The sequence below is a fragment of the Vanessa cardui genome, chromosome 28, assembly GCF_905220365.1.
Source record: "Vanessa cardui chromosome 28, ilVanCard2.1, whole genome shotgun sequence".
NCBI lineage: Eukaryota > Metazoa > Arthropoda > Insecta > Lepidoptera > Nymphalidae > Vanessa > Vanessa cardui.
Window position 1 is genome coordinate 5957377 of NC_061150.1, and position 11708 is coordinate 5969084.

The 11708-nt window shown below is 33.8% G+C and overlaps 2 protein-coding genes across 2 annotated transcripts; one reads left to right on the forward strand and one right to left on the reverse strand.

The window, feature by feature from the left end:
• Positions 1-233: 233 nt before the first annotated feature.
• LOC124541438 (V-type proton ATPase subunit S1) lies at positions 234-6613 on the reverse strand. The gene is made up of 3 exons (XM_047119308.1): positions 5657-6613; positions 5349-5515; positions 234-2291 (listed from the first exon to the last, which is right to left on the reverse strand). The coding sequence occupies exons 1-3, from the start codon at positions 6474-6476 to the stop codon at positions 2070-2072; spliced, it is 1209 nt and encodes a 402-aa protein (XP_046975264.1). The 5' UTR covers positions 6477-6613; the 3' UTR covers positions 234-2069.
• Positions 6614-6920: 307 nt separating this feature from the next.
• On the forward strand, positions 6921-10530 carry LOC124541501. The gene is made up of 4 exons (XM_047119417.1): positions 6921-7628; positions 8319-8477; positions 9189-9337; positions 10182-10530. The coding sequence occupies exons 1-4, from the start codon at positions 6953-6955 to the stop codon at positions 10437-10439; spliced, it is 1242 nt and encodes a 413-aa protein (XP_046975373.1). The 5' UTR covers positions 6921-6952; the 3' UTR covers positions 10440-10530.
• The last annotated feature ends 1178 nt before the right edge of the window (positions 10531-11708 follow it).

Sequence of the window (11708 nt, forward strand, 5' to 3'; positions counted from 1 at the left end):
ACATACATAATTTAATTCCTACACATTACATTACCATTATATTTTTGGGCTTTGTAGCTAGAAAAATGAGAAAAAAAAGGGAAATAAAAACTACAAACTACTTAAATAGGAAACTGAGTTTACACAAATTTTAGTGTAATATCTGAGGTTGCATTTCAGACGCTGTTTCCTGTATGTTAAATAAAATAAAAATATCTCTGAAAAGGTTAGGTGGGTTAATCATTAAAACCATATTGAACGTACGTAAGCTTTATTATTCCTTAACATTTCAATTCAACAGAATCTATTTATTACTAGTATCAAATACACCTTAATATAAGTTTTTTATGAAATAAAAAAACAAAAATAATTGGTTTCAAAATTTAATACTTGTTCAAAATAACAACAAAATAAAATAAAAACGGTTTAACTGAAGTTCAAAATAATATGTACAATGATTTTATTATATAAATATTTGTATGATTCTCGAAATATACTTCGCTTAATCTAACATTCCGCGCGAGCGATGAATCCTTGTCAATGGGGCAGCCATTTTGATTTAATTCAAAAATGGAACACAAAATACTGTCTCGTACTTTTGATTGCACGAAAGTGCCGATACCAAACTTTTATTACGATTATTTTTTTTTAAATTTTACTGCACAAAAGTCTCATAAGGTTTTTAATTTTATTATTTTAATATTTAATCATATAACGGGGCTCGCGCGAAACTTTGTGAAGGACACTTAAATAATAGAAATACTATCCATTACAATAATTCATAGTAGATTTCATTTTAGTTATTCGAAATATCGGAATGAATGGTTGGCACTAAAATGGAGGGCACTCATTTCATTTTATATTACAATTACACTTTTATATAAACTACGCCTTTATTATATTTTGAAGCTCGGAACATTATTGAATCGTTGTCTAAATGAACTCAGAATCGAGTGACATATATAAATACATAATCGGCGTATATACAAATTATCCACGAGTATATTTTCCGGTATCATTCATGATTATATGTTTATAAAATAATTTTAATAAAGGGCACACAGATACGTTACTTTTTCGTTACGGTTAACGTTAAATCGCGTTACGTTACGAAGTTGAGCAAGTCGCCTGTACTAGAGAATTGTTACAGTTAATATTTTTAATCTGCAACGTGGAACATAAGATGTTACGTCGTTATTTCTTCGCAACACAACGTCGCAACGTTAAACGATTTTGTAACGAAACTTTGTAACGTTAATGTTTGGTCCTAATGATTGATTAGTGAGTTATTTTCAAGTTGGAAATAACATTGATGAGGGAAATGTTACCAGAAAACTAACACGGAAGACAAATGCCTTTAATAAATAACGTTATTAACGTCTGAAGCACTTCTTACTAAGAGGTGCATTTTAGTATCGTATTATTTTTTTTTTTTAATTTCATCGTACAACGGAAAAAAATTATGCTACCTCTAAGAAGTACCTAAATCACAAATTCACAGAAATATACACATTTTTTTATCTACACGTGTTTACAATGAACAGGCACATTTTCGGTTTCATTAGAAAATCTAGTTATTTACGTTTCATTGGAAGCTTTCGTTTACACCATAGACACGTAGATCAATGGAATATATTAGGAAATAATTTCAAAAAAAAAACAAATCGAACACTAACCGTTACGAATACAAACATCTATTTGTCTATGGTGTTACATAACCGCCGAATCCTATTATTGTACGTCCACTAGAAATAAAACGTCATCGCAAAATACATGGCGACGATTCGAATTTTTGAAATTAGAATGTGACAGTTCGAAAATTCTCGCATTTAAATATTGGTACGAAATATAAGCAATATTATTTTTTTTTTTCTTTATTAATACAATATATTGAGCTATAAACGACGACTAAACTAGCTTAATCTTGGTGTTATGTTTGACATGAGGCCAGTTCGAATTTAAAAAATCCATTCGGTAGCACGGTAGTGCCGGAGCCAAGTCAATATACAATAGCAATTAATCAATTTGGACAGAAATCAACAATTATATTAAATATGAACACTATTTTAGGAACTGGCCGTTTATATAGTTTACTCAGCTGTGTTTATTGTAATGGTCTTGCCTTTGGGGTCATCGAACCGGTCCATGGTCCGGATGTCCATCATCATCATGATACCGTAGAAGGTGATGGCCAGGAGGATGAAAACGACGAACAGACCTGACCAGATTGGCACCGTGAAGAATCCAACGCAGTTGAGGGACTCGCCGAACTCGAGGGTAGTGTTGCCAGTTTCCCTGAAGAACGGTTGTACCTGCAAAATGGACGTTTTACTTTAAGATACATTTTTTTAGCATTTTAATTGTCATTACATGGTATAAAACAAAGTCGCCTACCACTGTCTGTCACTATGTATGCTTAGATCTTTGAAATTACACAACGGATTTTGATGCGGTTTTTTTTTAATAGATTGAGTGATTCGAGAGGAAGATTTTTGTAATTAATACATGGACAATATAGTAAAGAAACGATGGTTATTATAGAAGTTTCTATTGTGATGTCGTAAATAAACAAATTCCGTAGTATATTTAGTATGTATTACACCCATGCGAAACCGGGGCGGGTTGCTAGTTCAAATAACAAAGTAGATAGGTTAGGTCATTGACGCTGTAAGAAACATCTATCCTTTACATCATCAAAGTATCACCAGACTTGGGAACTATGCCTTTCCAAGTTTGTTTCACACACATAGATATCATATATATAACTATATATAACTGATGTTTATGTATGTACCCTCGTGTTTGTGTGTTACAACTCAATCACCTTCCAAATCGTAATACAACAAAGGGCTGAAAAAAAAGCTATGAACAAATTAAATTTTAAATAAATATTGTATGTACCATTTGTTGACTTCCAGGTAGGATACATTACATACATATAAAGTTGTATTTAACTAACATGACTATACATTTAAATGTTGTAAATGTGTAACTACTGAGTTTCTTGCCTGTTCTTCTCGGCAGAATTACTTTCTGAACCGGTGGTATCTTCACTAAATATAGTTGTTAAATGACGATTCAAAAGTACTTGAATAAAGTAAAAGAAAACATTGATAAATTGAATTTCCTAATACCCACAATATATGTAGGTAAGTATTACTAGTCTAATATTACATTATTCAATATTGAATTAAAATCATTTATGTACTGCGTACTTGAAAAAAGGATAGATTATATAATAATGGTACACGATAAGAAATCAAAATCAAAATCAAAATCAAAATAAACTTTATTCAAGTAGGCTTTTATAAGCACTTTTGAATCGTCATTTTACAATTAAGTGAAGCTACCACCGGTTCGGAAAGTAGATTCTACCGAGAAGAACCGGCAAGAAACTCAGTAGTTACTCTTTTTTAACATTTAAAAAATACAGCGTCATGTTAATTAAATACAATTATTTCAATTAATGTATCCTGCTTGGAAGTCAACAGGTATTAACTCCACGCTTTTTTATCATCTACAAAATCTTGTATCGAATAGTATGCTTTTTCTACCAATGTATTTTTAACAAACGATTTGAATTTACTAAACGGCAAAGTTAACGGCAAGATGGCCCAGTAGTTAGGGCGCGTGTTCTTTTTTAATTTATCTCGAAATAGGCGGGGAAGGAAAATACTATGAGAAAACCTGCATGTGTCTAATTTCGACGAAATTCTAGAGAATTAAGGTGGAATATTCTTCTTCTCCTCAAAGGAAGAGGAGGCCTTAGGGCAACAGTGGGAAATTTACAGAATGTCACTATACTATGTTATATACATATACAATAATTAATAATATATAATATCTAACTAAAAACACTACAAAAAAACTTAGAATTTGTTATAAAGGTTTTAGTATATAATGCCTACACAGTATAAAACTTCCTGCTGTCTGTATAGTTATATGTTATTAACAATGCAAAGTTAAACAAAGTTCAATGCAGTTTTCCAAAATAAATGAGTGATTCAAGAGCAAGGCTTATAAGCAGAAATAATGCGAATGATTCCAACTTTTATTCAGAGGAAAAGAACAAAAACTCCTTTTTATGATTTTTCAATATAAATATTGTAGATAAGACTTCTCACAGGCTGTAGGAAGACAGGACTGGCATTATATAATTGGAGGCATTTATTTTCATTTGGTTTAAAATTGAGTTATTAGGGGTGAATATTATATTTACGGGTAAAATAATTCTAAAAACATTGTAAAAATTAAACTTCATGCAGGTACTTGTATACAGTGTGTTTTTTTGGATGGATAACGAACAGCAAATCCAAATCAAGGATGAAATAAAAAAATGACATAAAAAAATTGTCAAATATTATGTAAGAAGACTCGGTAACTAAAAGACATAAGCGTGCAGGGATATATAGAGCATTTCAATTGCGTCATTAATAAAATATACTATTTATAATGTAATATCACAAGCTTTTCGCAGATTCTAGACAATTACATGAATAAAAAAAATGTTAGACATAAATATTACTTATTAATTATGTAAGGCCTGTTTTTGTAAAGAGAAATTAACATTATAATAATGTAGACAGGGCATCTATTATACCCCAAAGGATCTCTGCTCTATTTAAGGACTTTTTGAGCTGCTCTCATGAAAATTTTCAATGGTCTGTTGATACATATGTATTACACGCAAGTTACATTAAAATATCCTAAATAAATGTGTATAGAGCACACAAAAATTCAGTGGAGCCTATCCACATGCTGAAATTCGTGTGTAATAAATTACACATTATATTTTGTGCATGAGAGGCATTGCAACAAAATTAGTATTTGTCAACGTAACCATTGAAATACAGTCAATAGAAATGACATCACAGATTCCATTCATACATACACACCTAATTTAATTGCTTTTTTTGTTCAGTTAGTTGTAATCTTGCAAGTCTTTTCCATTTCAATGAGTTTTAGCGATAAGCATGACTTAATTCGACACCCAGTATCATATATATGTAGTTACTCTTCATCACTCAAACATATTTGTTTAACCGCAGTCAATTATGACAGCCTAATACAGTACATATACAGCATAGTTAGGTGAGGAAGGGCTCCGGTGCATAGAAAAAGAATCAAACCCTCACCCCCTCTTCAACTAATAATTATGTTTTAAAATTATAGATACCAAATAAGAAATCTTGTGCTCAGGTTCGTGATTTTCTAGCTTCAGAAGCTTAAGGTTTAGTTTTGAGGGCCCCTGAACTCCGGGGTCCTGGTGCACTGCACCACCTGGCCTTACGATAGTTACACCGCTGGCCTAATATTGTTACTGCATTTATATAAAAAAATATTTAGTAGTCTTCTATAATAGTAGTTACCTTTAAATCTTGGAATAGTAGGTTATAAGTTTGAGTGTCGTTCACACTGCTGAAGGAAACACTTTGTCCACATCTGTACGAGAAGCCCATGAAAGCGTGTACATCGGAATCAGGGGCGAGTTCCTCAGTCACCGCTTTGGGTGCAGTCTGTTTCAAGGTCACGGAACCTGTAATGGAAAAATTGAAGTATTGAATAACATCGTATTCATATAAAAACTGGATGAGTATTCAAATACAATAGAAAAAGACAAATTTTTCAGATAACATAAAGAATTATTTGTGAAATGTTCCCATAAAGTATTACTCACTGAAGAACCAGTAGCCGGCCTTTTGTAAGAAGTTCAATGTGAGAGAATTTTCCCCAAAGTTCATCGTAGTTGCCATCATTGTGTCGTTAAACTCGGTCGAGTAACTGGCAACGTTGTTCAGGCTTGTCTTTTCAGTGCCGACGGTGAGGGTGATGTCCTTGACATATAACTTGAGGCCGTCCATGGCAGCATCGATCTGACCACTTTCAGCTTGACGACGGACCCTCAAGTGACTCGAAGAAATTGTCCATGAAGGATATTCTGCAGTGTAGATAGCGACAACATGTTTATACTTTTCAGTAAGCTTAGTGAACATGTCTTCCATGAAATCGTTGTGGCGACGCAACATGTCGGCTCTGGATTCACCCTCGCGAGCATCTTTCAGGTTTATGAACAGGAATTTACCACTTACAGGTTCAAACTCCGCTGATAGGCCGTTCTCTGTTAACGTAACATGATCTACCTTTTCGGGGTCCGCTATATGGTTCAGGACCTCTAAAGCTTGTTCGACTGACGGCAGATATAAAGCGTTTCCTATGTTAGCGTGTAAATACGGGAATGATGTATCACCATCAGAGTTTTTATGTGAGAAATCTTCGACTGACAGCGTTTCGTCGATGCAAATAACAGTGAAGGGGTCGTTTTCCAATTCGGATTTTAAAATCTCCTCGAACGCATCCTTTGGGACGTTAGTTAAAGGATTCGATTTTATTGATTTTGTTTTTAAATCACCCCATAGGAATACTGGAACTTGTTCTGTAGCGTAACTGGACACGACACTTATCACTAAAATAGGGAACACTAAACGGCAAAACGCCATTTTCAAAACTATTACTAGTGGACGTTGCGGACTAAATTACTTAGTAAGTTTTTAGCCCAAAAATTGTCATAAAAAGACGAAAAATGGGCGATGACGATTAACCATCGGTCATGTGAAAAGTGATCATATGATTAATTTGACGCTTGTCTATGGCTTTTAATGTTGCCTTTATATATATTTTTCATAATGGCACCACACATAAATTATGTTGTTAAAAAATATTATTAGATGTAATATTATTATATGTTAAAAAAATCTATCATGTTTCACGTTATTATAAATAAAATACGTTTATTTTTTTTATAACTTAAATTTGCTTCTTTTGTCTTATATCTAATAGATTATCTTTTAGAAAGTTTTTATATTAAAATGTCATAAATAAAAAAAATTGATAGAAAAATAAATGAAACTTAATTTTTATTCTTCTCTTCTGTCACAGCAAAGAAATATATAAGCTTGTGAGTAAATAAGTAAAAATGTCGATATTAGCTTTATTTTTATTATTACTACATTCAAGTTTGGCTGAAAGAGATACAGCACCGGTTTTTATATTGGATTATGAAAAAGTATTGTCGCATGTATCCATCGACCCTAATCCATTTACAAAATTAAAAGCTATCGAATTCACAAAGATAATAAACGATGCAGTTAAAAGAAGTAAAGTTGTAATATTGTTTATAGAAGAGTCTTTTTGCCTCGAGGACATTACACGAAAGGATAAGCATGGGACTCCATTTTATCATTTGAGTCAAGGCTTGTACGAAAATAAGGTGAAATTTCTGCCAGCTGTAGCGCAACCGTTCAAAACTTTAAAAACACATTTTCGCCAAGAAGACTACAACGTGTTCCGCTTAAGCGATTCTAGTACTAAATTGAAGATTTACGATGGTAAATTCAAACATTTTTATATATATTTCAATGATAAAGTTAACGAAACACGAACTTCTGCTTTGAGAAGACATGACCTGGTAATCCGGGAAGTCTATTACGTAGTACATCAGATCGCTTTGAAGCCGGTAGTCGCTTTCTATACGGGAAAGATGAATCCTATTCTCGTGACGAAGATGAACTTCCTGCCTGTAAAACCTGAGAAGTATGTTAGGCAGCCAGGGGTAACTATATCAAGTTCTGGAGCACTCTTTCGGTTTATTGGTTAGTAGATATATCTGAGATATTGTGAATTATTTCTTTCTTAAGTTAGTATTTTTAGCTGTGTCTGCTGTGTTACACTAATGGTGAACGTAAATGGAGCTTGATCGTTATGTTCTATTTTGAGGAAGACGTTTGGTTTGGAATCTTTATCTATATTAACATTATAAATTTAGAGGTAACTCTGTCTGTCTGTCTGTCTGATGATCTTTCACGACCAACCCGCTGAACCGAATTTGATGAAATTGGTATGAATCAAACGAACTCCAACAAAGGACATAGGCTATAGACCTTTTTTGACTAACACAACAAACACCTTAAAATGCAAGCGAAATCGCTGGAAGCTAGCAGCTGGTCCTTTGTTGGAGTTCATGTTTGTCAAAAATTTCATGAAATTCGGTTCACTAGTTTGGTCGTGTAAGAGCGGCAAACAGACAGAGTTACTTTCACATTTATTATATTATTAAAGATATAGATTATACAAATATTCCAAACGGAACGTCTTTCTCAATATCGAACAACAAAATATAACGACCAAGCCAAATTTGCGTTCACCCTTTGTGTAACACAGCAGAACCAGCTCAAATTTATAATATTAATATAGATTTATTTTTACCTTTATATATTTAATAGGTTACGAATGATTCCAAAACGACAGTGTTTTACTAAAAATTGAGCCAGATTCTGTCGCAGGTGTGTACACGACGATGGGCACTCGTCGATCCACTTTCAGTCAAGTCCCGATGATAGCCGAGGAAACTTGGGAGGAGCACAGCTTGACCACGCGCATGGCGTACACGGACTTCGAACTCGAGTTCTCTTTTAAATTCAAGAAGGATCGGTGGACAATTGGTACGGTAAAGCTTTGCATATGGCCTAGGCAATGTACCCTAATATTTTTAGAAACAGAAGTAGGAATTACTAAAAGAAAAACATATAGGCTAAACTCTAAAAGAATATTTAATTTACAATAACAATCATTGTACCACAAAAGAAAAACATTTAGTCTACAACACAAATAACTACCAATAATCACATTACGCAGTAATAATCATAAATAATAAAATAAATAAAATAAATATGAGACAACAACACATACATTACTCTGATCCCAATGTAAGTAGCTAAAGCACTTGTGTTGTGGAAAATCAGAAGTAACGATACCACAAACACCCAGACCCAAGACAACATAGAAAACTAATGGTAATCTTCATCGACTCGGCCGGGAATCGAACCCGGGACCTCAGAGGGGCGTACCCATGAAAACCGGTGTACACACCACTCGACCATGGAGGTCATCAAATCATAATAGCGATCCAAATGTTTCTGCCACATAACCCCAGCCTTTTTTAAGGGTATTTGTTTGACGTGACTCAGATGTCACTCAACAACAGCCTGTAAATTTCCCACTGCTGGGCTAAGGCCTCCTCTCCCTTTGAGAAGATTCGGAACATATTCACATCGTTGTTCCAATGCGGATTGGTGGAATACATCGTGGCAGAATTTTAATGAAATTATACTAGTTCTGCTAGTCTTCAAATAAAAAGGGAAACATTTAAACAGAAAATGTCGCGTTACTTGAATGGGGTGAAGAGGTCGGCCGCACGGACATGAGGGTGGGAGCCCCGTGGGACTGGTCCTACGTCTGCAGCGATCCACTCGTGCTGATCAACATGAGGGATGGCAGCGCGGTGACTATATCTCATTATCAAGTAAGTTGATGACTGCATTGAGGAGTACAGTAGTGGTAGGGCTTTGTGTAAAATCGACTGGATAGGTACTAACCTCTCATTATATGTTCTACGGTCAAACAGCAATATTAAGTTCTGTCGTGTCTGATTTGAAGGTTAAGTTAGCCAGTGTAACGTTAAGGCATAATGACATAACATCTTGACTCCCAAGATTAGCAGTTGATTGATAAAAAGTAGTTATTGTCTATGGAATCAATGTTAATCTTGATATCATCATTCTTCTGCCCTTATTCCAATTTTATTCAGTCAGTACATTTCCTTCCATACTTATCTGTCAGACGTCACCTCACAAGTAACATTCTCTCTAACCATATCGTCTTTCACACAATCCATCCATCGTTTCCTTGGTCGTCCTCTGCCTTAATACCCATCCACATCCATGCTCAAGGCCTTCCTTACAACATGGTCATTATTCCTCCTCATAACATGTCAATCTTAATCTTGATAGTAACATGTAAATATATTTTGTGTTGACTATTAGACGATCTATTTCATCGTTATGAGCACTAAACCATCAATCAGATCAAATCAAGCTATACTTTATTCAAGTAGGCTTTTACAAGCACTTTTGAATCGTCATTTAACAACTATATTAAGTAAAGCTACCACCGGTACGCAAAATAGATTCCATCGAGAAGAACCGACAAGAAACTCAGTAGTTGCTAATTAACCATTTAAAAATAGTCATGTTAATTAATTACAATTATATATGTATGTAAATTATCCCGCCTGGAAGTCTACGAGTATTAATTCCACGCTTTTTTTATTATTTTATTATATTATATACACAGATTTCTTTTACCAGATACAGCCGTTTAATGAGGATTACCTGATCGCTCGAAACGGTTCGTCAAACACAAACAGCTCGAGATGCTTCGGTCCCGCTGTCAACTGCGGTCCGTATTTCAATGCGCACATTCTCGCCGGCCTCATGGTGACGTTCTTTTGTTTTGGCATTTTGACGTATGGCGTTGTCACCATGTACAACTGTCATTCGAATGACAGATACGATGATCAGAATCAGAAGCCGCTTGTTATAGCGTTCGAAGCTGGTGGCCATTGATTACAAGGATGCTGTAAAATTTAACGCCTTAAGTTGAATTTCGTACGTTATAATGTAATTTGTACTTTTTTTTTTTAGTTGTCTATAGGTCGAAAGTTGTCTGATTTGTTTTTAAGTTTGTAAAATTAAAGATTTAATTTACTTAAGGATAATAAATGTATATTTGAGTGTTTAATTTATTTTTAATTACTACATAAGAGAATTTTTGATTAACTGTATACAAAATCGCAACGTGTAGGACAGGCTCTATGACGAGTAGCGATGTTTTTGTATGTACAGTGTCCCTCAAAATATGTAATGTTTAGATAGCGCTTTTGGAGGTTTATCATGAAATTTGATGGAACACGTCAGCAGTGTAGAGTAAATGGGAAGTAACCGGGAAACATTTTACATACAATTTAGAATTGCATTTTTTTTTCAAATTACTTTGATATTTAAATTAATTAATTTCTATATCTTTTACTTTATACTTTCAATAGGGAACATGCAAATATAATATTTATAAAAATGTTGCTATTAAAATGTTAAAAAAATATAAAAGACGGGCCACTGCAAGGTTTATATTTGATATAATTGTTTTTTAACAATAATTACGAATTAAAGTAATGTGAAAAGGAACGTATTTGAAAAACATTAATTAGCGGTCAATGACGTCACTCCTGTTAACTAATTTGAGGTTATAGTTGTAAAAAAGTGAATATTGAAACGAAAATTAATTGCGATTTTCGATCTATCCTAAAATATTAACAACAGAGGGAAAAGTTTAGTATAAATTAGGTGGGAAATTTTGTTCTCTACAAAAAAGATTTCTTTGATTTTTAACGTCAAACTTACCGTTTCCGAGATATATGTAAAAAAACGTTTTCCAAGATGGCGGCTAACGCTCGCAGTTTCGGGCGACAGAAACTCGGTCTTATACTTGGCACACTGGGGCACCCTCCGACATAAACCAATCGAAAAATCACGTTTCTACGTGATTTTGTGCAGAGCGGACATCTAAAAATCTTGGGATACAATGCAATTATTGAAAATATAAATTAAACATAAGCAAAAATTAAAAATATTTGATGTTGTTTTTGTTGTGACATTGTATTCGCCGGTGGTATTCCTAATTAAAATAAAACTCAAGGCAAATTCTCGAAATAATATATTTCACTAAACTAACATTCACATACAATTTCAATCGCGTCGCAACAAACACACAGACGGCGTTGCTTCTATATAATTATAATGCATATATTTTTCAACACAAGTCAAAGTCAGAAAAAA

Bases quoted from the DNA above. Each gene is read 5' to 3' on its own strand.
- LOC124541438 (XM_047119308.1), bottom strand. From the start codon at position 6,476: ATGGCGTTTTGCCGTTTAGTGTTCCCTATTTTAGTGATAAGTGTCGTG. The intron at 5,516-5,656 runs GTGAGTAATACT...TTTCCATTACAG, and splicing joins GGCCGGCTACTGGTTCTTCA to GTTCCGTGACCTTGAAACAG. The intron at 2,292-5,348 runs GTAACTACTATT...TCCATTTTGCAG, and splicing joins TACTATTCCAAGATTTAAAG to GTACAACCGTTCTTCAGGGA.
- LOC124541501 (XM_047119417.1), top strand. From the start codon at position 6,953: ATGTCGATATTAGCTTTATTTTTATTATTACTACATTCAAGTTTGGCT. The intron at 7,629-8,318 runs GTTAGTAGATAT...ATTCTGTCGCAG, and splicing joins AGCACTCTTTCGGTTTATTG to GTGTGTACACGACGATGGGC. The intron at 8,478-9,188 runs GTACGGTAAAGC...ACATTTAAACAG, and splicing joins GAAGGATCGGTGGACAATTG to AAAATGTCGCGTTACTTGAA.